Source organism: Podarcis pityusensis (genome assembly GCF_964106645.2).
Source record: "Podarcis pityusensis genome assembly, chromosome: 2".
NCBI lineage: Eukaryota > Metazoa > Chordata > Lepidosauria > Squamata > Lacertidae > Podarcis > Podarcis pityusensis.
In genome coordinates, this window is record NC_138029.1 from 77,569,124 (window position 1) to 77,595,947 (window position 26,824).

The 26,824-nt window shown below is 38.5% G+C and overlaps 2 protein-coding genes across 7 annotated transcripts in view; one reads left to right on the plus strand and one right to left on the minus strand.

Annotated features, from left to right (window-relative positions):
- The window catches only part of CENPP (centromere protein P), a 158,362-nt gene that overhangs the window by 33,363 nt on the left and 98,175 nt on the right, over window positions 1-26,824 (minus strand). The gene's annotated exons all lie outside the window — the stretch shown is intronic.
- ECM2 (extracellular matrix protein 2) lies at window positions 4,526-25,984 on the plus strand. Of its 5 annotated transcripts, XM_080994186.1 has the most exons (11): window positions 4,527-4,751; window positions 6,547-6,584; window positions 7,347-7,663; window positions 12,210-12,398; window positions 13,515-14,087; window positions 14,438-14,553; window positions 14,957-15,092; window positions 17,096-17,253; window positions 18,000-18,139; window positions 20,709-21,035; window positions 22,433-25,984. In XM_080994186.1, exons 3-11 carry the CDS (start codon window positions 7,369-7,371, stop codon window positions 22,653-22,655), a joined length of 2,157 nt encoding a protein of 718 aa, XP_080850312.1. In that variant the 5' UTR covers window positions 4,527-4,751; window positions 6,547-6,584; window positions 7,347-7,368; the 3' UTR covers window positions 22,656-25,984. The 5 variants fall into 5 exon arrangements, with proteins under 5 accessions (XP_080850314.1, XP_080850312.1, XP_080850311.1 ...); XM_080994188.1 differs by lacking the exon at window positions 6,547-6,584 and having other exon boundaries at window positions 4,526-4,751; window positions 13,536-14,087; XM_080994185.1 differs by lacking the exon at window positions 6,547-6,584.

Consider the following 26,824-nt stretch of genomic DNA (forward strand, 5'->3'; position numbering starts at 1 on the left):
GTGTCTATGAGCTGGGCCTAGGAGCAGAGGCTCATTTAGTCCTCCCAGAATTTTTTTTTTTTAAATGTTCAACATATGTGTTAAGCTGCTCAGCAGTAAGTGCTATTAAATGTTAAACACCTTTCCACTTTGGGAGTTGTTTTAAAATAGACAGTAAAAATAGTAGGATGGTGAGGGGGGGGGATGTACTCAGTACATACTAAGGTTTACAAGCAGACCTCAGTGAGATGGCTGCTGTTAACACCTATGACAAATTTAAATGTATTTCTAAGAATGATTCAGATGCAGAAAAAAAACCATGTGGGTTTGAGGCACTTTCCTGGACTAAGAAACAGAAAGCATAACTCACTTTTTTATCCAAGAACACAACATTTTCACCAAACACAGGTATGTGGTGGGGGTAAATATAACATGTTGAGTATAACTTTTACTGCTGGTCCATAACTTTATGATTTCCTGGGTTTTTTTCTTTTCTTTTGTAAATCACCAGTACAGTGGTGCCTCGCAAGACGAAATTAATCCGTTCTGCGAGTCTCTTCGTCTTGCGTTTTTTTCGTCTTGCGAAGCACGGCTATTAGCGGCTTAGCGGCTATTAACGGCTTAGCGGCTATAAGAAAAAGGAAACAAACTCGCAAGAACTCGCAAGACGTTTCATCTTGCGGAACGACTCAAAAAACGGAAAACTCTTTCGTCTTGCGAGTTTTTCGTCTTGCAAGGCATTCGTCTTGCGGGGCACCACTGTATTAGAATTATAACGTTCCATTCTCTCAAAAGGTGGATCTGCACTCTACTCTGGTATTTGCAGGGTATATCATGGAACAAAGCTATCCATGTTTTCATTAAAAAGTGTTTATACAATTATCTGAAATCAGCAATCAGACAAACTCCCTACCGTATTAAGCTTCCAGTCAGACAATTTAAAGGCCTCACTAAATTTCGTTCTAGGTACAGAGCCATTTCCCCCCAAAGTAACAACTGGCACCTTATCTATCATAGCTTGATACTTTAAGAGCCAAGGAAGAGGAGGAGAAAACTTTCCTAGCAATTAAATGCACTTTTCTCCTTTTATATTGTGGAAAAGAATGTAGCATTTTTCCTTGTGAAGAGGAAGCTGTTCGGACTATAGCTGCTGGACAAAGTGCTTTGAAGCCAAACTGTTTCTTCCAATCTCCTCAGTGAGACTCTCTGACTTGTTGTCTGGCAATGACAGGGAGCCTCAGATGCAAAGGAACAATATCCGCCCTCCCTTCCCCACAGGTGGGCGGGGTTTGCGGCACCAAGCGAGGCTCACCTGGGCGGGTGCCACCCACCTGCTTGAGCTGGCCTTTGACCCGCCCTCGGCCAGGGAGGACAATGGACGGCTGGCCAGGGGTGAGCCTAAGGCCAAAAGAAAAGAGGCTGACCCCTGAGCTCAAGCCTCTTTTGCTGTTCTTCCGTCTGGGATCACCCACCCACCCTCCCTCAATTAATATTTCTTGCCTTTTAATTTCAGCTTAGGTTGGCGTTCTTCAATTTAACGATTTCTTCTTTACAAGCTAATATTTTGCGTTCCAGGTCAGCGGGCGCTGCTGCGGTCGTAAGATGGTTGCTGTATTCAGAACCGGGAAGGAATTTTCCCTGCATTGGCAGGTTTCGCCTTCCCCGTAGCAATTTCGTCACAACTTTGGCGGTTTTAGGCCTTGGCAAGGTAGCCTTTAGTCTAACATCAAGTTGGGGGGGGGATGCATTCATGCTCCCTCCCCATGCGGCGGTGTGTGCAGGGCCCGTTAAAGGGCAAACCGGGAGTCCCTGGCCCTAGAGCGGCGGCATGTAGGTCAAACTCCCCGGACGAGGTCAGTGGAAGGGCATGCTGTGCAAGTTTGCGCTTTGCAGTCCCCTCTCACTGGGCCTCAACTGCCTGCATATCCTCAGCCAGGTGGGCTGAGAGGGTTACCTGCCAAGGCCTGTGCCAAGTTTCCCACTTCTGAAGTTCAATAAAGTTGTGGCCAATTTGAACCCATACTCTGGTCTCTTGTGTTATCATTTGGGAAAAGGGGTAGGCACCACAGACAGGGTTTAGCGCGTGTGCCCCTACAATTAGAAGTGCTCTTTAAGCTCCCGATGTCAGGTGTGGGACTGGTGGGCATGGTGTGAGGGAAATGGCATTGTATGCCAAATTGGGACTCATACCAGGCCCAATTAGAAGCAGTGATGAGCTGGGTGTGGACCAATAAACAGAAGGTGAATCCTGAAAAGACAGAGCTGTTAATGTGTCCTGAGTTCTCATGTATGGGAAATGGGGAGACAGCCTGTCCTGGATAAGGCTGAACTCCACTGATAGGAGATCTGTTGCTTAGGGGTGCTTCTGCATTTAATACTCACTGGAGGCTCAGGTGACTTTTGGGGGGGAGGGGGGTTTGTATTTTTTCAACTATGGCTGGATCATTAGCTATGGCTCCTTTGCAACAGAAATAACTTGGTCACTGAGCTCCATGCTCTGGTGGTATCCAGACTGAATTATTGAAATGCACTTTGTGTGGAGCTGCCCTTGAAGATAACTCTGAAACTTCAATCAGCTGACAATGAAGTGGCCAGATTACTGACCAGCGGTACCTATTTATCTACTTGCACTTAGGGGTGCTTTCGAACTGCTAGGTGGGCAGGAGCTGGGACCGAAAGACAGGAGCTCACCCCGCCGCGGGGATTCGAACCGCTGACCATACGATCGGCAAGTCCTAGCCACTGAGGTTTTACCCACAGCGCCACCCGCGTCCCGTTTAGATCTTATACAACCCCTACTTTTAAACAGCTGCACTGGTTTCCAGTTGGTTTCCAGGCCCAATTCACAGTGGTCAAGTTAGTGTCTCCAGTCCCAAATACCTGAAAGACTATCTTATTCCTTGCAGACCCTCTTGGGTGTTAACATCAGCAGAGGGGGCCCAAGTGGTTGTTGCGCCAACCTCAGAAGCTTGAAGAGTGGTTGCATAGCATATATCCTGTGTGGCTGCCTGCAGCGGTGTAGCTAGCCACATGGGTGCCCGGTGCGGTGCGCACGTCCTGCAGCTGGGGTGGGGCAAGCTGCCATGGGGCGGGGCACGCTGCGTGGAGCCTCTCTTTGTAGGGCAGCTGAGGGAGAGGTGGTGGGCAGAAGCAAGCCCCAGCTGCCGTTTCAGGCAGCGTGGAGCCTGCAGGCGCCCAAGCCACCATGTCACTCCCGGGAGAGACGCGTGGCTGGGGCATACTGCAGGCCCTGCGGTTAGTGCCGGCTCCTGCATGGTGGCACCCAGTGCCAGCCACGCTTCATTATGTTTGTTGATTGAACTAAAAAGGTTTGTGAGCCCAATTTTTTAAAAATTGTTTTTTAGAACTCATGTTTTTGTCATTTTGTCACCCCACCTCAGTGATCACACCCGGGGTGGCCTGCACCCCCCACACCATCTTTTTCTGCCACTGGCAGGCTGGCAAACAGCTTTTGGCAAATGTGGAAGGCATATTTTTTTACTCTGGCTTCTGCCACCTAGATGTATATTTTTAGGACCCAGCTTATTTCTGGGATTGCAAAGTTTTAAACTGTTTATACATTAAGATTTAATTGTTGTCACCCACCGTGGGACCTTAGGGTAAAGGGTGTGTAATTAATAATATTGATGATGATGATAACAACAACAATAATAACAATGCCTGAAGACCGAAATGTCCCCTGTGACATAATACGAGTTTGCTACATATCATTGAGTTTAGGATTGCTCATTAAGGATAAATGATCACATAAAACAGACCTAAAGTGAAGCACACCTCAACCTTCACAAAATGATAAAATGATACTTTTTTTCCTAATGTGACACTGCCTTTCAAGTTCTAAGCATCTATTATGGCAAATTAAATGATGTGACTTCAAACAAAGGATTGTTCAAAGGTTTTGTTCTGTTAGATGTTTTTAGCATCTTTGAAACTGTGATACACTAAGAAACATATGCTAAACAACGGGAGACTTCACCCCTTTGGCACAAAGAGAACTTGTGAGTAATGTATACTTTCCTTTTTTGGTTAAAAATCCACTGTAGTTTCTACAGAGCTATGTGCAAGTGTCATATTTCAGAACCTAGTTACTCTTTAATGGCAAGGCAAGAAGAAATGCTTCAGTTACTCAGTTTTCAAAGTGCAAAGATTTCTGTTGTGACTAAATCTATTACTTCAAACAAAGCAGAATTTGTATTCTGAATAAAGCCTGCAGCACAGAGGGGAAAATGAGATACAGTGTTAGCAGAGAAACTTGGTCATTACATAAGGAAATAATGAGTTCTTGGGGTGCTTCTACTTAAAATGTATATGTTTGTAACCTGTAAAATTTATAAACCTACAATGAACTAATACTAAAATGTTTATAAATCAGGATTAAAATACCTGCAAATGATTATCAAGTTTGAAAATAGTCCTGTTTTCTTTTCCTTATGTAAGCATATTGTTAAAGGAAAGTTTCCAGCTGTGCCTTGTCAGCCTAAGGACCTAAAGTATTGTGCTGCTTTTCATTTTCTCTAAGTGAAGTTTGCACAATTCTCAATAGCTGTATTAGCAGAATCTTTGCACACAGGGCAGAGCAGTGCCTTGTCCCCAGGGAAAGGAACTATTTCAGACCCTAAGGAGTCATCTTACATGTTTCAACATAATTCTACTGTTGCTTTCTTTATTTTAAAGGCAGCCGAAGTTTCTTTCTTTTGCAGCTGGAGATTAAATAACAGCAAGCAGAATCTACTGTTAGATTAGATTACCAGGTAATATATTGCATTTACATTTTAAATTATTGCTTAAAGATAGGTAGATTCATGTGAAATATATGTAAAACTTTGCTTAACAATTTGAGGTTTAAAGTATGATGTACTTGCATATGATAGAACAAATGTCAAATATATTTGCAGAAAGTACTATGTATTTAGTATCATTAATTTTAATAAGCATGAATGCCACCAATAACAGAGTTATATAGCAAAAGAAAATGCAATGTGGAGTACTGTTTATCCATTTTTATGAATGATAGTAGTGTGTTGGCAAAGTTTTAATTGCTATGTAGCTAAATTCACAGCTGTGAAAATATGACATGATAATTAATAATGGTGTTGTATAACTATCAACTCCTTGTTCCTAGATATATTGCGTAAAAGTCCTACTTTTACTGTTTGAACAGTAGTTCATTGGAATATCAAATGTAATGTTTATGCAATTTAGCTTAGAGTCTAAGTACCTTTAATGAAGATCAGTTGAAGAAATTAACCATTTCCTCTGCCTTGCTGACAGAAATGTACTAACTATAAAGAATGACCAGCATTCATAATGCAATATTATGGTACCTGGGAAAGTATATTTTTCTCAGCATTCAGTGACATTGTGAAGGATGCATTTGTGCAATGCTGGCCAAATCAGAAGTTACTTCTTGAATGTGGTATGAGAGGGAACAAATAATAGACTCATAGAATTGTAGAGTTGGAAGGAATCCCCAGAGTCATTTAGTCCAACCCCCTGCAATGCAGGAACTTCAAAAAAATCCTGTGCGTAACATGCTCCCAGTCACTGTTGCACACTCCATTCACTACTGCTAGGCAGGAAGCAAAGTCTGATTCAGCTGATCACATGTTCATTCTCATAAAACACACACCAGCACAATGAAGAATTGCTATTGCCTTCTTACAGATTTTATGTAAGGATAGTTGGCATGTTATCAAATCTGCTCGTGACTATATGCACATATATGTGAATACATGTTCACAGAGGTATCAATTTGGGGATCTTTACAGCAGTCAGTTGCTGAACCCAGGAGTTACTCAATAGAAACAGTTACATTAGAAATGCCCAAACTACCTTCCATGCCCATAGGAATTAGCAAGAACCAACCAATCTCAATACAAATGAATATACAATATTTATTTCAAAAATGCCTTTGTGGATTGAAGAGCAAGCACAGAGATATAAAAAAGCAAGATGGATAGTTGTTACACATTACACAAACTACCTGAGTCCATATTGCTAGGCCTGTAAGCATAAAGATTCCTACTACACAGACAGTCACTACATTATATGATGTGAAGATGGATGAATTATAGAATTGTAGAGTTGGGAGGGCCCCCAAGAGTCATCTAGTGCAACCCCCTGCAATGCAGGAATCACAGCTAAAGGAAGCTGGTAAAATGTGGGTTTAACGAGGTAACTGATAGGTGGATTTAAAGCTGGTTGACTGACCGAACCCAAAGAGTACTCATTAATGGTTCCTTGTCATCATGGACAAATCCTATATTTGTGCATCTGATTATTTCTGCCTTAAGTGTACAACTTTACATTTGTCCCTATTTAAATTCATTTTATAAGTTGTGGCTTAGTTTTCTAGTCTGTTAAGGTCATCTTGAATCCTGATTATATTTTCTGAGGTATGTATTAGCTACCCTTCCCAGTTTGGTAACATCTGCAAATTTGATAAGCATCCCCTCAATTTCTTCATCAAAGTCATTTATAAAGGTGTCGAACAACATCAAGTCCAGGATAGAATCTTGAGGCTCACCACTTGTCACCTTTTTCCAGGATGATGAGGAACCATTGGTGAACACTCTTTGGGTTCAGTGAGTAAACCAGCTACAAATTCCCCCTTGTCTAGCGCCTTGTCAAATTTTACCAGTTTCTCTGCAAGAATATCATAGGGGACTTTGTCAAAAGCCTTACTGAAATCAAGATATATTACAGACACAGCATTTCCCTGATCCACCAAGCTTGTAACTCTATCAAAAAAGAAAAAAAGGGAAAAAAAGATTAGTCTGGCATGATTTGTTTTTGAGAAACCCATGCTTGCTTTTAGCAAATACAGTACCCTTTTCCAGCTCCTCACAGACTGACTGACTATCTGTTCTAAGACCTTTCCTGGTATGAACAAGGTCCCAGGCAGAATTGTAGTGGAGGAATCACCACCACCAATTTCAGTGAGTCTGCTGTGAGTATGAATAACATTGGATATAACCTACAGATTTTAACAAATCTACCCTGAGTGTGCTTTAGTTGGATACATCCCATATAGTATGTCCTACACTGACAAGCAACAAAAAAGCCCATTGAGAATCTTGGCAATAGAGAATCATGAAAATAATGTATCAATGCTCCATCCCACATCTTCAGATATTTTAGGCTAGAACAAATCCTTGGCACTTGGTCACACACCTCACTGCCCAATTTAAACTATAGAAAGCTGGCCAAAAAATAGTGGGCATTAATAATCACTGCAACAGCTGGGTACAAACATAATCCACTTCAGAGAACTCTTACCATTTTCTACAGTACTATATCCTACAGTTCCACTAATCTTTAAAACTCCTTTTTTGTGTTTTCTGTAGGATACAACACTAGAAGGAGAAAATGCAAAAAGCAGCACTATTCTGTTACATTCTGCTTGTTTCTCTGTGCATTGCTGTTGTTCAGAATGAACGCAATGTAATGCGTAGGAGGGCAAGGAGGAGAATGCGCTATAGAGGGTTAAGAAAGAGCTCCTCAGGAAATCATAGACTAAACAAGCAACAAGAAATCAAATCCCCAGTCTTTATTACTCCAATACCAAGCATTCCGCTTATTAATATTGATGGTGATATCACTGAAGTATTTGACTCTCTGATTGGTCAGGGTGGACAAGAATCCAGTTACAATATTTTACCAGGTAAGCAGAGAATATTTACTTTATTATTATGCTAACTAAAATGCCAAGCCTATACTCGCTCACTTATATACATATATCTGAACTAAAAAGGACTTATTTCTGAGTAGAAATGCAAAGGGTTGTACTATCCACGTATTTACTAAACATATCAATTGCTTCCCAGAATTCTGCAAACCATGTATGTACTTTGCCTGCTGTAGAGAAGTTACAGAAGCTGAGCACCCTGTGCAATGCACTTCTACAACTAAGCAAGAGGGACATGAGTAGCGCTGTGGTCTAAACCACTAGGCCTCTTGGGCTTGCCAATTGGAAGGTTGGCAGTTTGAATCCGTGCAATGGGGTGAGCTCCCGTTGCCTGTCCCAGCTTCTGCCAACTTAGCAGTTCAAAAGCATAACAGTGCAAGTAGATAAATAGTTACCACTATGGCGGGAAGCTAAATGGCATTTCCATGCGATCTGTCACTCATCACGGTCCTCCATGTGCCAGTAGCAGTTTAGTCATGCTGGCCACATGACCCAGAATGCTGCTTGTGGACAAACGATGGCTCCCTCGGCCTGAAGCGAGATGAGCACTGCACCCCATAGTTGCCTTTGACTGGACTTAACTGTCCAGGGGTCCTTTACCTTTTTACCTTTAACAACTAAGCACACCAATTTCTCAAGACTTTAATACCACTGTTCATACAAACATATTTCAAGGCAGATCAAAATTGGAAACAATAAATTAAACTAATACAAAAACACAATTCAAACAAAAATTTATATGTTGACTAAGCTTTCGTTATTACAACACTAATGCCAAAGAACAAGATATGCTTTCAAAATACTGCTTTTCTCAATAGATAGTAAATAAAAATCAGTTCCAAATTATTCATTTTTTTCTTTTTGTCCTTTACTCCTTCTTTAAAACAATAATCCAAGAAAGAGGCAAAGTATTCTCCTTCATATTCTCATAACCTTGCTAGCAAAACACATGGAATTGAGTGAACTATTCACTAAGTAAGCTTCAGCACATAATTTCAACTCTTCATTGTTGAAGTATTGAATCTGATCCAGCAATTGGACAGTTCTCCAGTTAACATTTTCACTACCAATAAATGGGCAAACTGTGCATGATCCAAAACCCATCTGTGACTCATAAACAATGACAAGAAACCAACCTCTTAAATATGTATGCATTATACAGCAGAAATAAATATGAAGCAATGGTCCAAAAAGGGGGAGGGGGGAGTTTGATCATTTCTCACAGTCTCAGCAGGTATGAATCAAGGCCCAGCAATGAACTGCTGAAGAAATGCATTCCACATGTTCTATCATCCAGAATGCTCTTGCCCCCTTACTGCAATTCAATCATAAACTCCCAGAGTATCCTTCAGAGTGCAGTGATGCTTTTCTCAGTTAAAGTGCCTCCTATATACTGAAAGGTATAATTTCTCACAAAGAAACAATGTGAAGAATAACACACTTTGCATGGTAACGTATTAAATAACATTTTTCAAAACTGAAATGTTTGTGGTAGAAACAAACTATCCTACCAATCTATATGGGAAAGGGTGGGTAAAAATATAAAATAAATATGTGTTTCACCAATAATAACAGAATCCACAAATGGAGAGTTTAAATTGGAAACTTGAATATAAAAGTGAAAACAGAAACATACATATGCTCTGAACTCCTCCTATTAGTAACCCCATACCCTGCTTTATAATGCAACTAGTTTATATAACACTAGTTGATAGAAATTGCACATGAAAATGTTCAGAATGACATATATGCATTGGATTTATCAAGAAGTTACTGCAAACTTAGCAGTATATGACAATGTGAATACATCTACTACATTGCGGTCACTAAGGTGCCAGCTTGGCTGAAAATTGACCATTTTACATAATTCTAACCATGCAACTGGTTGAGAAAACTCCTCTTGCCCCAAACGGCATTTGGCTACTTTAGAGAATTGTATTACTGTTGCATATGAAACTGGATCATCTTTGAACATATATTCACCCTTCCTTCTAAGGCATGGTAAACATTGTGTTGGACAAATAATGTCAACTTTAATAGAAATGGCTATGATAAAAAAAAATCTGATCAGAAATGATAGAGAACTATCATGTCCCATTTATAATATACATTGTTGATTGAAAACTGTTCATTTTGAGGCATTTTTTAAACATTAAATACAACTGGCAATACATGTACCAAGCATTTCATTAACTATTTCAAATCTTCCTGTCAGAAATCATCAGCTGAAGTAATATGTGGTTTCCTCCTTTCCCCATTGATTCTTGTCTTTTTAAAACTGGAATTTTACCCAAAAGCTGAGCTAAAACCACTAGACATTTTAGTTGAAATATTGGATCTGTACCATATTTCCAAAGGTTGAAGGCACTGAGATATCTGCCAATGATTTAAACCACAAGGTATTTTTCTAGTCTAGTATTTAGAATACAAGTTAAGGTCAGATTTGGAAAGAAGCCTATTTAACAACAGATCCTATAATCAATCTTATGTCCATATTATTTTTTTTAAGAAAGATCATAAGCATCTCTGGCTTTAGCAGAACTCCACATCTTTCTTTCTTAAAATCTTCTTTTCTGTTTTCTTTTCATGATTCACATTTTAATAATATATATGTAGTGTGTAGACTACAAGCAAGCTTTTTCAATTGAACTAGCGATACTCTCTGTTCCATTCCCCCTCTTCCTAGCCTAGTCCTACAATCAGAATTCTTTGATGGTGGCTTAGCGATTAGCAAGCCTTAACACTGCACTCTGAAAACCATCAGTGACCCCTGCAAGTAGCTTTCCTACTTCTGTCTGATGGTGATAAGGAGATCTTGCATGTGAGGGCTGGTACCTGATCCGTAACTATAATTAAGGCATGGTGGCTAACCTTTGGTCTTTCATATGTTGCTAGACTATGAATCTCCTGATTGTTGGCATCCGCCTGTCTCAAGAGACAATGGAGAGTGCCTCTGGGGGTGAAGTCAAACTGCTGGAGAATCACAGTGCTTGCTGTGGCTGCAGAGGCCGGAAACACTCCAAATCCCTAGCACGTGCTAGGCCGTGCTAGGGAATTGGAGACCCACAACAGCTGGAGAACAACTGATTAACAACTCCAGCTCTATACTGGACAAAGTAGGTGTACCGAAAGGTAGCAAGTAACTTCTGAGACACATGTCTGATATATGAAAACAACCAAGCAAGCTTTGTTAGGGTTGTCAGCTATTATCATATGAAATTAAGTCCTAATCTTGTATTTCTCAACTGTTGGATGAGGATTAACATCAGATGCTTGGAAAGTAGTGCATTTCCTTTTAGAGTTTTAGGAATGACCACTACCCACCCTGTTTAGAATGGCAAAACGATTATGCTCCTGTAAAATGCTTTCAACTGTAGTACCTGAAACCCAAGATACCAGGATTGCAAACTATACCAAATAAACAGGAAAAAAACACAGTAACATCAGTAAAAACAATCTAAACACTAGACATATTAAAGAAGCAGAAAAAGCAGAACCATGAAATTCTGCAAAAGCTTGCTGAAATAAAACTTTTCATTTACTATTTGGTGGGTGGAGTTGCTAATTTCCATTGGCATATTGTGGACCTCTCTTGAGTTTAGCTAGCTTTTTTAGACTAAGGACTTGGATTGTTGATCAACAGAGGTTAACAGGCAGTGTAGAAGGCCAAGTAAGTTTATTTCTGTAGCAGAGTATACAAACGCTTACAAATATTTACACTAATTTAAAATTTAGGTATCAAAAACTAAGCCTACATGTAAATCTCAATAATGTAATATGACTAATTAACTGTAGAGGGTAGGGTTATAGATTTAGAGATACTATCTATGTGATAACAAACCTCCTTACAATGTTAAATAAAACTTATTTTGATATAAAATAATGCAATTCATGTTTGGTAATCAAACCACCAGGATAGACAGGTGGCTACAATGACACAATCTTTTTGTCAACGATATCTAAATTAAAAATATTTCTATATTAAAGATATTAACAAAAAAAGTATAATTTACATGGCTCTCCCAAGACAGAACATGATCCCTCAATTACATCATCCAGTTCTTTATTATTTCGTTCTTTAATTTATAATAGTCCTTCTTCTAAGAGCTGGATGCAGTTTACATGGTACTTTACACATAAACATTTTCTCTTGTAAAAACCCTATGTTGTGTGCTAGGGTGAGAAATAGTGGTTAGCTTGAGGTTATCCAGCTTGAGGGTATCCAGTGAGCTTCACGGCTAAGTGGGGATTTGATCATGGGTCTCCCCGAGACCTAGTCTGACATTACGCTGTCTCTCCCATGTTGGATACATACCAAGGATGGTGTGTAGCATCCTTCTTGTCCATGCACAGTTGTTTTCAACATTGATTTGGCTGGGGAGTCTTTGCTCATGCATACACTAGAGCCCCCACAGAGATTTGTATGAAGTTGGGTAGCTGGAAAACCAACCCACCAAATGTTTTAATTTACCAATACATTTTATAGTAATTTTAAAACTTGCTTTTGTTTTCCATTTATCAGGAAAAGAAAATAAATGTTTTGCAAATGGGATGATTATGTATGATAAGTCTGTGTGGTCTCCTAAACCCTGTGTTACGTGCCTCTGCTCAAAAGGAAAGGTGTTGTGTGATGAAACCTTGTGCCATCCTCTGACGTGTCACAATACCAAGATACCTGAAGGAGAGTGTTGCCCAGTGTGTATGGATATTGGTACAGTATATTGATTTTTTTTGCATACTTCAGACACACAGTATATATACAGGATACAATTTAGTGTAAGTAATGTAATCCTTTGAATATGTGCAGCTGCTAAAAGGCAATGAAATTAGGAATTATTCTTTGACCTTTTATTATTTGCATAGATTATGGTAGGCTGTATATGTACACAGGCATTTCCACTGGGGATATCTATTGCTGTCCTGATTGTCCATGATGATGGTGGCATCTTTTTTTGCCCCTGTCAGCGCAGCAACTAGGCCAACACAGACACTCTTACCCATATGGAAATGTCAGCAGACATGAACAGCATATCTGCATAAACTTAACTGAGCCACAAGCCCATGAACAGATCTGCCTGCTTTCCTCCTCCCTCCCTCCAGTGAGGAAACAAACCACAAAGCAGCTGACTTAACGTTATATCTGAATCAGGATTTGTGGTTTGTTTCTCTCAAGCAAACATTGATCAGGATGCCTAGAATAAACCTTGGTTTGGTTTATCTTGGTTTGCTTTGAGGGAAATAAACCATGGACACTGGTTCTGATGTAATACTACATCACCCACTGTGCTTGCGTTTTCCTACTGGAGGAAGGGAGAAGCAAAGCAGGAAAGCTCAAGCTGCATGTAGTAGCACATAGCTCATGCATAAACTAATTTCCTAATAGTTTATGGTTTAGTGATGTGTCCAAACATTGCCAATGTGTAAGCACATGCTGCCATTAAATCAAAGGTGGGAAACAAAGCAGGATAATATACATTTTGCATTTGAAATTTTCCTTCATAATTTTGAGTTAATAACTGGAAAATTATATACAGTAGCTATTGGCACTACTGTTGAAAAGGGCAAAATTACCAGACACCTTAACTCAGTCTGTATATATGTATGTGCATAAACATACAAAAAACGCACCAGCAAAACCACTGTAATTTTCTTATCTTAGGGATTTTATGCACAATACTGTATTTTATTAATATTCATCACTATAATAGAATAATTATTCTCTTCAAGCACATATATATTAATGCCTGCTACTAAAAACTGTGTTATCATTTTTCTTTATATTGATATCGACTGTCCACTTTCAACACCATGACCTCCTTGCTTTCAGAGCTAAGTACTATTTCACTAGGTGACACATCTGAATTTTCTGGTGATAATCTAGAGCCCAATGACCATACTGATCCAGTCTTGTACAACCGACAAACACAAGATCAAAATGCTGAAAAGAAGGGGAAACAGCTTGAAAAGAAAGAAATTACTATAAAAAATAAAGATAAAGAGAACCAGCAAAGAAGAAAAAGCCATGAGCAGAAGGAAAAACATGTACACACAAAGGATCAAAGGGAAGATGAGAAGATGAGAGCAGCAGAAGAAAGGAGAAGAGCATATGAAGAAGAAGAGTTAAGAATAGAAAAAGGACTCAAGAAAGAGGAAGAAGAAAATGAAGAAGAAAGTGAACAACCTGAAGGAAGTGAGGAAGAAGAAAAAGAGGAGGAAGATGTTTTGCGTGGTGATGTATTCAGAATGCCACCTCGTTTCCCAATTCCTGAGCCTTCTACTGAAGTGCCTACTTTGCCAACCGGATGCTCCATCCTGGACAACACAATCAGCTGTGTTAATGCCAAACTCAAACAAATACCACCAATCATGGATGCAGAGCTTACAAGCATAGAGCTTGTAGGTAAGGAAAAAACTGACCTGTTTATTATAATAATTTTCAAATGCATCCCACATTAATGTTAGCTCTACTATTTCTATTTGCACTGGACAACTAATGTCCAATGTTCTCATTGTAAAAATTGGAGGAGGGAAGGGACAATGTGATGTAAGTTTTGATATTCATTGCTTGGCTATATCAAAATCCTTGCTTTGTTGGTTTATGAAGAAGCAATATGGAGACATCGTAATGTTTACTTGACACTAAATATGGTACTAAGCATCTGTGTGATAAAACCATAAGGGAAATGGAAAATGAAAATGGAAGTGAGTCTTAAAATTCCTATTGCTATTACACACCTTTCCTTTTCCTAGGTAATACGATAACTTCCATCCCAGATGAAGCTTTTAATGGGATTCCCAATTTGGAAAGGATTGATCTTCGTAGAAATAATATCACATCATCTGGCATAGGTCCACGGGCATTTAAAGTAAGTAAATCTAGGGTTTTTTAATTCTTTGGGTGTGTGTGTGTGTCAATGTATAGCAATGGCTGTTTTGCTGAAATTGTTTGTCAAAGAATCCATGAGAGTACATTAATGAATACTCTGTAACTCTTCACAATTGCAATCAATAATGAAATCATTGACAGAACAAAGTGAGATCTGGGGATATTTTGTGAGAATTACTACTTTTACAGGTTAGGGAGGTGAAAATTAGTGGCTTCAATTTAATTTTAAATTCCCCATGTGCTAGTGTAAGCCAACGCAGGCCACATACAGTAATATTCATAAAGCACACATGAAACTAAAGCAAACAGCGCTAGAAAAAATATTTTAAAACTTAAAAATAAAAGTTAATTCAATTTCTCAATTTGTATCTTCCCCAACACAGATATTGAAGAATTTGCAACGTTTATATTTGGATGGAAATGCACTAGTACATATTCCGATTGGTTTGCCATCAACTTTAGAAGAACTTAAAATAAACGAAAACCAACTACATGCAATTGATGAATACAGCTTTGAAGGTATATTGTAACTATGAATGCAGATGACTAAGGTAATAAAAGCTTACAAATTCATGACAAGAAAAATGTAGGTAGAACAAAAGTAGGTGGAACAACAACTTCCATATTATTTAAAAATGCATCCTACAATTTTTTCGTTTAGTAACTATGAATAAGAATACATTTTAACACTATAGTTGCATAGACATTCTTGTACTTGGCGACAGCTCCTAAGTGACAAATTATATGTGTCATGCAAATTGATAATGGTTGTGCATTTGCCAAATCTTCTACAGAAACAGCCATCATTAGAACTCCTGTCAGCAAGTTTTATGTCTCGAAGAATGCATATTTTTCTTTAAAATATAAAGCGGTATAGAAATAAAATATATAACAACAATTCCCAGAGACACTTGGAGTGGATCATGTACATATATTTTTAAACACAGGAACTGCACTCTTTGTTATATCACACTGACAGATCTGATTGTGCACAAAGTTGTTTTTCCAGTACTTACGGTAGCTACACACTTTACAAGAGGGACAACCGCCCTCTACTCAGATGCATAAGAATGTAGCTGTAGCCTTGATTTTTACCCAGTAATCTGCCTAGAGGAGAGATTCTAGGTAACATACTCTTTTTAATTCCACCTACTCTATAGAACGCAGGTGGCGCTGTGGTCTAAACCACAGAGCCTATTGCTTGCCGATCAGGAAGGTCAGCGGTTCGAATCCCCACGACAGGGTGAGCTCCCATTGCTGGGTCCCTGCTCCTGCCAACCTAGCAGTTTGAAAGCACGTCAAAGTGCAAGTTGATAAATAGGTGCCGCTCTGACGAGAAGGTAAATGGCGTTTCTGTGTGCTGCTCTGGTTTGCCAGAAGCGGCTTAGTCATGCTGGCCACGTGACCCGGAAGCTGTTCGCTGGCTCCAGTCGTTCGCAACTGGACCTAACAGTCAGGGGTCCCTTTACCTTTACCTTTATAGAAATGTATGTAAGCTGCCTTAGGATGGCTTTTCCTGAAAGTCAGTCTAAAAATACTGGAAGTCAATAGATTATTTATTTATTTATTTCATAAAATATATACTGCTGATTGTAAGAAAAACCTCAAAACAAAGTTTACAAAAAGAAATTGTGTACTGGTGTGGCTAAAACATGTAAATTACCCGGTTCAGAATGTGAATTGATCTAGCTCTTAATGCTGAAAAGCAGTATGAACAGAACATTATTTCACTCAAAATTTGTTTATAGCTTGGGATGCAAAATAATAAACATTATGTTCATTTTGCTACTTAAAAATTGTTCAAAATACATCTCTTCTTTTTTAAGACCAAATATCTTCTAAGGCATTAGTTGCTGATAACAGAGAATCTGGTTAGTTTTAAAAGTCTGTTGCCAATGACTCATTTGCAGTATCCAGATGCCACCTTTGTGAAATTAAGTACCTTCTTGGGGGCACCCTAAAGTGAACCTTTCCTGGCCCAAGAAGGACTGCAGAAGATCCAAGAAGACCTGAGGCTCCCCTGTTTCTCACAACAGGAGATAGAAATGGGAGAAGGGGATGAGAGATCCTTCTTATGAAGGACAGGAACTTTTATTTGAATCATAGCACAAAGGGTAAAAAAATAAGTTTGCTTATCAGACTCAGAACAAGGCACAGTTATATTTTCAATGCATGTGGTTTCTACTTGAAAACTAGAATAAAAAAATTAGTGTATTCCATAATTCTCGTGTATTATATTTATTCCTAATTTATTTAAATTTACTATAATCATAGTTGTGACTTAGTGAACCAATAACAAACAAGTGTGGAGAATTATAAATTGTATTCAAATAAACATGAAGTTCTCCTGCTATTATTAAATTACATTAGGATTAAAATTTCTCTCTGATATTCTGGAGGCATAGGTCAATGAGAAGAGAAATTGGTTAGAATATGAAATACCAATATTCAGATTCTTTTTTTGCCCTGAATCTTACTGGATGAGCACAAACATTTCACCATGTTTGCTTTATTTTCTAAAGGTTTAGAAAAGTTGGTGACACTGGAATTAGAAGGCAATAAACTCAACGAAGCTAATGTTAGTCCATTAGCCTTTCAACCTTTGAAGAGCCTGTCTTATTTGCGCCTTGGACGGAATAAATTTAGGACCATTCCGCAGCGCCTTCCCAATTCTATTGAGGTAAGGTTTTTTAAAAATAAAAAAGATGATCTGTTTCCTTTTCCATAATAGTCAGGGCTCCTCTAGGTGACCTATCCTGATTTGCTTGCACAAGGCTTACTGTAGAGGTTAGGTTTAGCATTCCTTCTGATTTGTTTGTGAGGCAGGTATATGACAATCAACATTCATCCTGATATGCTTGTGGGGCATTAATATGTTGTCCTGCTAATCACTTGTTTGTTCCATACTTTTAAATGCATTTTCCATCACTTTCCTAATAGCAAAACCTCATTTTTTAAAAGTGAATTTGTTGCACCAGAGCAACAGAGAACTTTAAATTTCGTGGCATGTGCAAGAATCTCATATCTCACATCCCCCCATGGCACAAAATACTGTGAGATTGGAGACAACCTTATGCTTTGATCCTGGGCATGCTTATTCATTAGTAATTGCCAATAATTTCAAAAGCATTGAGTCAGGATTGAAGTCCAAGGGCAGGTTTAGGGACATGGGGAAAATAGATGCAATACTCAATCACACAACCCGTGCAACATATGAAGGGGGAACTTGGGCTTCTCCCCCTTTCATTTGGAACTAATGCCTCTTAACTAACTTTGTCTGGAAACAAGGAACAACTTTGTTGCCACTTTTGGAAAATAAGTAAAGCAGCTTTACGCCACATATTCTACATTTTAAAATAACCACTTTAATGTATTATACAATACACTTTTCACATATTTCCTTCTTTTACCATGCATTCTAAATAGGAATTATATCTCGATAATAACCAAATTGAAGAAATTACAGAAGTTTGCTTTAATCATACCAGAAATATAAACACAATTGTTCTGAGGCACAACAAATTAGAAGAAAGCAGAATAGCTCCTTTGGCATGGATCAATCATGAGTAAGTGTAAACTTTGTGTTATTTTCCAATCACAACATTTAATTAATTAAAGTATAGAATAAAGAAGTTGTACTACATAGAAGATGGAGGTTCCACAAATGTTTTTCTTGGCATATTAACCAACTATTTGCTGGTATACAAAGAGAACTTGGGAGAGAAGTGTGTGGTCTTCTTACCGTGCTTCCTTTTGGAGAAGACAGAGCAGTGAGAGACACACATGCTGCTTCTCCTTCCTGTAGAAAGCTCAGGGCAATTTGAAACTAACTCCAATGTCCCACCCCCAGTCTACTAGCACAGTACAGGGTACTAGGGTATTTTTCATCACTTTGCACAGGGCTTTGTAGGAAGATGGCTTCAGTGAAAATACATTTCTCAATTACTTGATGTGATGTGGGATATAAGTAACTTCACAAACGACTCTTTCTAACATGATGGAAGGACTTTGTGTATTTCCTTCTAAACATCCAAAGTGAGAGAAAATCCTTTCTCCTGTCCCAGTGAGTCTTCTGTGCATGCCAATGGATTTGGGGGCTGTGTTGGCTCTTGCTTGATTTTGCACAGAATTTCTGGAGAACAGAACAAGTCCCTTACACTGTTCTATCTTCAGGACAATTTTATTTCCAGACCCTTTCTCTCCAGATTGCTCTGCTCTTAGTGAACTACTGAGGAGTGGAGAGGGCCATCATGATAGCAACATGGCAAATGAATTTGTAGACCTCTGACCCAGAAAACTGTCACCTTAAAAAAATATCAAACTATTCCATACTCCCCAGGCGAGCTTATTTTTGGATTTTGACAACATATACCACACAGGTGTCTAGTTTACTTAAAGCAAAATTATAAACACCGGAAGCATCTTCCTCTGAAGAAAGGAACTCTTGTGTTTTTTTATTCTTGGTGTTAATGAGATAGTTATTCACTGTAAGCAGGTTACATTCTACCAATCTATCTCAGTAGATAGTAGAATCCCGATGTCTGGAGGAAAATGTCCAATTAAAGGACGTGGCTATTAAGTAAACATTATGCTAATGCGTTACCTTTTAAAATAGAAAAATAAGGAACTATGGGTACAGTTAAGATGGGCAGGAAGAGAGCATACAGGTAGCATTTATTTATTTATTAATAAATAAATAAATAAGCGATCTCGGTCCAGTATACCTGAAGGAGCGTCTCCACACCCATCGTTCTGCCTGGACACCGAGGTCCTGTGCTGAGGGCCTTCTGGCGGTTCCCTTGCTGCGAGAAGCCAAGTTACTGGGAACCAGACAGAGGGCCTTCTTGGTAGCGGCACCTACCCTGTGGAACGCCCTCCCACCAGATGTCAAAGAGAAAAACAACTACCAGACTTTTGAAAGACATCTGAAGGGCAGCCCTGTTTAGGGAAGCTTTTAAAGTTTAATAGACTATTGTATTTTAATATTTTGTTGGAAGCCGCCCAGAGTGGCTGGAGAAACCCAGCCAGATGGGCAGGGTATAAATAAATTATTATTATTATTATTATTATTACTTTTTACTGCTTTTTGTGCAAAAATGCCTCTGATCATTTATAACATAGATTCATACAATCCAACAATAAAACTACTGACCAATTAAAACATTTCAATCCAAAGTACACAAACCAGGACTCTGGATGGAGATAGATAATGCTATCATCCTGGCAATAATATATATTGTTTCTTCCTTCAAAGGGAAATGCATTTGAACACTTGAGATTTCTGATGTGTCAAGTATTACAAATTGTATTTAAAAAAACTTGACTAATGAGATAACTGAGAGTGGGGAGAGTGGTTTTAACTCCAAAAGAGTACTTTAGCACAGATGTCCTGAACTAATGGAAGAGAGGAAAATTAAATAGACGGTTTGGCCTATGAATGTGACTATAGTTATTATTCTTTTTCTTATACAGACTTGAGCAATCTGTCAGATCCTGGACAGTGACAGTTATGTAAACATGTTTGGACAATAGCTATGGGAAAAGAGTAGGTGGTAGGGAAAAAGTTCTCTTTAGTGTGAATTTGTTTTGGAGAGCTGAGATATGCCCTTTGACTTTTTACAGTCCTGCCCTTTTATTAATTAGTGCAGAGTAGAATGTACTGCAGGCTGAAAACTACCAGTTGCTATGACAAAGAAGAGCTGCTCTCAGGCAACCCAAATAATTCACCATTTCTCCTTATAGCCTGCTAACTCTTTATGGCTAGAAAGCAGGATGGCAGCCCATCCCTGCCTTGTACATGTAAAAATGCCCATGGATGGTTAGGAAGATAGAAAGAAGTACTGCCAGTGTGGTGTAAGTGGTTAAAGCAGCCTTTCTTAACCTTGGGTCCCCAGATGTGGTTAGACGACAACTCCAAGCATCCCTGACCACTCATCCTGCAAACTAGAAATGACGGGAGTTGGAGTTTTAGAGCCGAACAACATATGGTACAAATATTCCCCAAATGGTTTCCAGAAAAATAGATAAGACTGTACGCTTCCAATCTTCCTGAACTCTTAAAATGCATGTTATGTATGAAGACAAAATTATTTACTTTATGCTCTTACTTTTTAATATCTTTTCACTTTATTTTAGGAACCTGGAATCTATTGATCTTTCTTACAATAATATATATCATGTTCCCTCCTATCTGCCAAAGTCATTGGTGCACCTTGTGCTTATAGGCAACCAAATTGACAGAATCCCAGGATTTGTATTTGGACACATGAGGCCAGGGCTGGAATATCTGTACCTTTCATTTAACAAACTTGATGATGAGGGAATTGATCCTGTGTCATTCTATGGGGCATATCACTCTCTAAGAGAAGTCTTCTTAGATCACAACCAACTGAAGTCTGTACCACTTGGAATTGCAGAAATGAGATCCTTAAATTTTCTGAGGCTCAACAATAACAAAATAAGGTAAATAAATAAATACACATCTTAATTGTAAACACAATAATGTTATACTGGCTTTCTATTATAAATGTTCAAACACAGCAAATCATGGTTTATGGAATTCTTGCTTACTTCTTTAACTGAATCTTTGAGGCCACTAGTGCAAGACATTGTTGATTCAATAGGTCATACTGATCCCAATAATTGGGATGCCATATTTTAGGTGGTCCTGTTTCACTTCCAGACCAATGGTCCCTCAAACTCTGAAGCCCCCTACTAGATGACTTTGTGGAAGACTGATTTTATGAACCTCAATTAACCCCGATGGCAAGACTGAATATCCACATTCAGATGCAGCATAGCTCTGAATTGCAGATGCTGGGGGAAAAGCCATGAGGAGGGATGTTGCCTTCCTACTCTGTTTACCCTGGATGGGCACTGAGGGAAACAAATGCTGAACTAGATGGGCCTTTGATCAAATATGGCAAGGCTCTTCTTTTGTTCTAACTAGTTATTGTTGAGCAGTAGTCACCCGAAAATTCCACAGTGAAGTGTAAATAAGCATACCACATTCTTCAGACCAAACTTTCCTTAACAATCCAAGGATGGTGCCTGACATACACTTAGGACATTTAAAATGATAATGGTTGAACATCAGACTACAGCAGAAAGAAAATAGTATGCTCCCACTAAGTCTTTTTTCATTTTCTTTTCCATATGAAGATGGCAAACAGCAGTAGGAAATGCTCAGATACATTCTTCACAAAGCCCACAATATAGAAAATCATTGAATAAATAACTGCATATATTAGATTTATATCACCTTATTTCCAAACAGGTTTACATGGCCTGAGCATGTAAAAGCAACATGGTATGAGGATAGCAGCATTCCCATTTATCAGCAACATTTGGTATCGAGAAAGTAAGAGGCTGTCTAACCCTCAAAAGCAGGATAGGAAGTACGTGGTACTGTCATGAATAAAAATAGTGTCTAAATTTTAGGCCAGTATTAAGAAATAACAAATGTGAAGGTTGACCAAGTTTTCTAAATGAGTGAACCAAATTTCCTGTTCTGAGAATTTTCTGCAATGCTGCATAGGTTTCTAAATGTGACTAGACATCAAAACATGTGTACACAAACAGAAAACACACATGTATGTTGTAGAGGTACATACTGTGTTCATGTTTTTAGTAGTGTGTGCTATGTGTGCAAATGACAAAATGCTTGATAGTGGCTTATAATATGCCTAACCAGAATATCTGGGGACCCATAAAATGAAAAATTCTGGATACAGCTCTGTGTTTTTTTCACACTTTTTACAATAGTTTCCATCTTGAAAATGAGCTGCAAAGAAAAAGGAAATTTGCTAGCAAAATATAATAGTTAATCTCCTTTAACTATTTCATATATGGTTTTACAGAACAGTCCCTACTGAGCGCATCTGTAGGAGTAGGTCGGATAATGAAGAGGAGGAGGAGGAGGAAGATGATGACAGAGAAGAGAATCATGATTATGAAGATTCACAATTAGAACACCTTCATCTTGAATATAATTACATCAATACAAGGGAACTTTCACCATATGCTTTTTCATGTGTCAGATCATATTCTAGTGTGATTCTGAAACCTCAGAAGAGCAAATAAAAGAACTGTTTTTGCATGTAAATACTATAATTAGAATATTTGTTCTCCACAAGCAAGAAAACCAAAGCACAAATTATGAAAGGTGCCTCAGCACTATTACTTAACAGTATTATTTATTATTAATGAAGGGTAAGGTATAATTGTAGGAATATCTCCAGGAAGCTGGCCGTGTACATGCCTAGAAATATTATACTTGCAGCCTATTTTTCACTTCTAGTAAGATAAATATTGCATACCAATGTGATAAGTGAGTACAAGAAAGATTCTTGAACTTCATTGACCTTCTGATTTTCCTCAAAAAGTTGACTTGATAAATATTTTCAATACAATGAATTATAACCCTACAGAGAGGGGAGGGCTGTGTGTGTGTGTGTTTGGAATTGCATTTCAAATTAAGAAAATACTGTAAAATGCACATATAAATTAAGACAGTACCAAATGTAGAACATTTGGGGCCTCTTCATACATGGCATTAATGCTAACCTGTGCTGTAGGTTACTCATGGGAACCGCAATTTAAAAAAACAAACAATGTAATACAAATCAATACATCACACAACATTATTTGAGTAACACATCTCACTAAGCCGCGTTACTGAAAAGCTCAAGGAGCAAGGAAGTCTTGGTGGGAGTAGTTGCAAGCATAGTCTGACTATTCCTTTAAGGAGTGAAGGAGGCATGAACCAGAGCTGGGAGAGGGACTTTCATTAATACAGTGACAGCTGTGCCTGAGAACGTAGCAATAGTCTACTATAATACCACAATAAGGGAGAACTTCTGCTTTGCAGATGCAGAAGGTCCCAGTTTCAATCACTGGCATCTTTTGGTAGAGCTGGACATGTCCCATGTCTGAAGAGCTGCTGCTAGTCCATGTAGACAGTACTGAGTTACATGGACTTATTCAGCACAAGGCAGCTTCCTCTGTTCTAGCAGAATATGTGATGGCATTTAGTTCATGCAAAAATAATACCTGCTTGAAAACAGGCACATGTTCCAAAGCAGAAGTACACTAAGCTCCAAAGCAGGGAAAGCAGTGGCTCCATAATATACAAGCATAGAAAATCTGTAGCAAAGGAATGGCACAGTCTGCGCTAGTTCCTCTTGAGACCAGATTGCTTGGGAGCAGGATAAAAATGGTTTCAAAATAATAGGCAGAGTTGCCTCTATCACAGTTGCTTACCATTCACACTTCTCAAAGTACAACTGTCATCTATTACCTCCACTTGCAGACAATGTAGATTACGCTCAGAGCAAACTTAGAAACCGTACAACACTTTGCAGATTTAAAATGGTATCAAATACCATGAGGAAATGGCATGTTGCTTATGGATAGGATCTTAAAAAGGACAGAATTGACAAGTGACTCTAGCTTATGAACATATGAATCTGCCTTATACTGCGCTGTGTAGCCTAGTGTTGCTTGTTTAGACTAGCAAAGGCTCTCCAACCTGAGATACTTTTAACTGAAGATGGCGTATGCTAAGCTACACCTCTGAGCTACACCCTCTTCACTGTTTGATGCATCCTGACCATTATGTGGTGTGATAAAGAAGCAGAGGATAGAGAAGCTTTCTTCATATAGATGTGTGCTATTTGAGGCATAATCAAAAGCTATGCAACTTGCATTTATCATCAAAGGTCAATGCAAGCTGACGTCTTTGTCATCCACTAATGATATGCAGTTTTTGCTTGCATCATTAGCAAATTAAAAGGCAAAATTCCCCACAGAAAGTAATTCCATGCTAGTTCACATCACAGTATTAAAGCTTTCATGGAACTGTGAACACTAACAAATATTTCAAAGAAATAGAACAAGTACTACAAAAAAAAAAAAAATTTGACTGCACTCATAGTTGCCTGAGGCAATCCAAAGTATGTTCAATGAAAACAAGATAAATTGGAAAATCCACCTCCTAACAAATCTGTGTTAATTGAGGTGGTGACAAGAATGAATTACATGCCTGAGATGTAGCGGCTGAATGGCTTTCCCCAATAATTCACATTCCAGATAAAAACTTGAAACCATGGAAAGCAGACATAGGATGATACAGTTGTTCCACTGTAAACATTCTTAGTTCCAGCTGCGGAAGCCGCTGCTGAAATCATCATGTGTACATGTTCTAAAAAGATTTTGACAGACAACAGCTTTTTCTAAATTTGGAGGCTTCTTCCACAATCATGAACTGAATGGCTGTTGTCCCTGAAAAGAAGAGGTGACTCTAGAGTCTGGTCACAAAATGTATATCATGCCACTATCCCTTTGTTTCAATAACATGCTCTCATTATTCAAAGAGCCACTAAGAGATGAGGGAAATTAAAACAAGGTGTAGGAGCAGGAACTCTGATTTTACACTACCCCCTGCCAGCTAGCATTTTGCATTACCTGCTTGCTCCATTATGCAACATGGATACTTTGCCAGACTTCATGACACATGATATTTTACTACAAAATACACTAGCAAAACACACCAGTCCAAAAGTAAGCTAATGGTCAGGAACCCAGGAATCTGACAATAGGATAAGTAAAAGGTGGGAAATAAAATGTTTTGTATACTTGCTTAAGATACAATAAGATTTGTGACCTTTTCTCTCTCTTATTTGTGCCTTTAAGCATCTTTGTGGTAAAAAATATGACTCAATATCTGTTAATATGTAATCCTCTTGAGAAATATTTTTTACCCCTAATCTGAATTATTAGATCACAACTGTGGCTCTCCAGTTGTTGCTAGACTGCAACTCCCATCATTCCTGACCATTCGCCATGCTAGTTGGGGCTGATGGGAGTTCAACAACATTTGGAAAACAACAGGCTCCTCACCCCAGATCTAAAGTAAAAGGAAAGGTGCCTTGGTAAGTGATATATTTTTGGTCTTTTTGTAATTCTTATAACGTTTTCAAGTTATTCTATCAAGATTTTATTACATGTTCTCTTACATGTTATGCACTTTTACAGTATGGTATAAGATTGCTCAAATATTACATATAACATATGTGTTTTCCAGGAAACATACATGGAGCAGGTAGCATATTCATGGGCCAATAACATGCATAATACATGTGCTTGCAATTATGTGCATATATATATGCACACAGACACACACATATACACACACATATATACACAGATGTATCTTTGGTAAGATAAATAACATAAAAAATCTAATCAAATGATAATGTATATTTTTAGCTTTGAAAGTACTATTGTTTGATAGCCATTTTCATGCTATATAAGGAATATTAGTAATTATAACTGTCTTCAATACTATAATAATTATAGTATTAGTAATTATAACTGTTTTCAATTCTATAATAAAGTATTTTCAAAATACATACTGTCTTCATATTGGTTAGTACAATTACTTGAGCACTGTACAGTACTAATAGCAGCTGGATAATGGGAAGATTTGGAACCACAGCCTAGCTGGAGTAACTTGAATAATTGGGATGAATGGGGACTAAAAGGGAACTGGTGATGAGGGTTACTAGAGTGTATAATGCTAAAATCTCGAGTACTGAGGGAAAGTTAGGGTATTAGTAATGATTGGAGATATTTGCAACCAGATTACGGGACTGGAAAAGGAATTTGGCAGCATGGAAATGTAACTGTAATAGAACAAATCAATTATCGGGAAGATGTCAACTGCACATCTTTTACAGATATTGTCTTTTCAACATAAGCAAACAGAACACTCCATTCTGATGAAAGTATAAGCTCAGAAAAAATTTCCATGGTCTCCTTTGTAATTCTTCCATCATTTTTATTTACCTTACCATTTGCCAGACATTTCTCTCATATCTGGTGAACTGTATTGGTATGGTATTATATGGATTGGCTATTGCAGTGGTAGCCAAAGTGGTGCCGTCAGATGTTCCCAGATTTAAACTCTCCTCATCCCTACTGGCCATGCTGGTGGAGGCTAATAGGAACTGTAGTCCAACAACATATAGAGGGGATCAGGTTGGCTACCCCGAGCTACTATATCTCATGAAACTATGTAAATATCATTGTACAACATTCCAGTGCTGGGTACAGTAGACAGTAATGGAAAATAAAGCCTGTTCTTTCTGGAACAGAGGTTGTTTAAAAAAGTGAAGGATGTATGATCTCAGTGTTTATTCCTTCAAATCCCATGTCAAATTCCGCAAGACAGTTACCGGTAAGTGGCTTGT

Bases quoted from the DNA above. Each gene is read 5' to 3' on its own strand.
- ECM2 (XM_080994186.1), top strand. From the start codon at position 7,369: ATGCAAAAAGCAGCACTATTCTGTTACATTCTGCTTGTTTCTCTGTGC. The intron at 17,254-17,999 runs GTAAGGTTTTTT...CATTCTAAATAG, and splicing joins GCCTTCCCAATTCTATTGAG to GAATTATATCTCGATAATAA. The intron at 21,036-22,432 runs GTAAATAAATAA...ATGGTTTTACAG, and splicing joins CTCAACAATAACAAAATAAG to AACAGTCCCTACTGAGCGCA.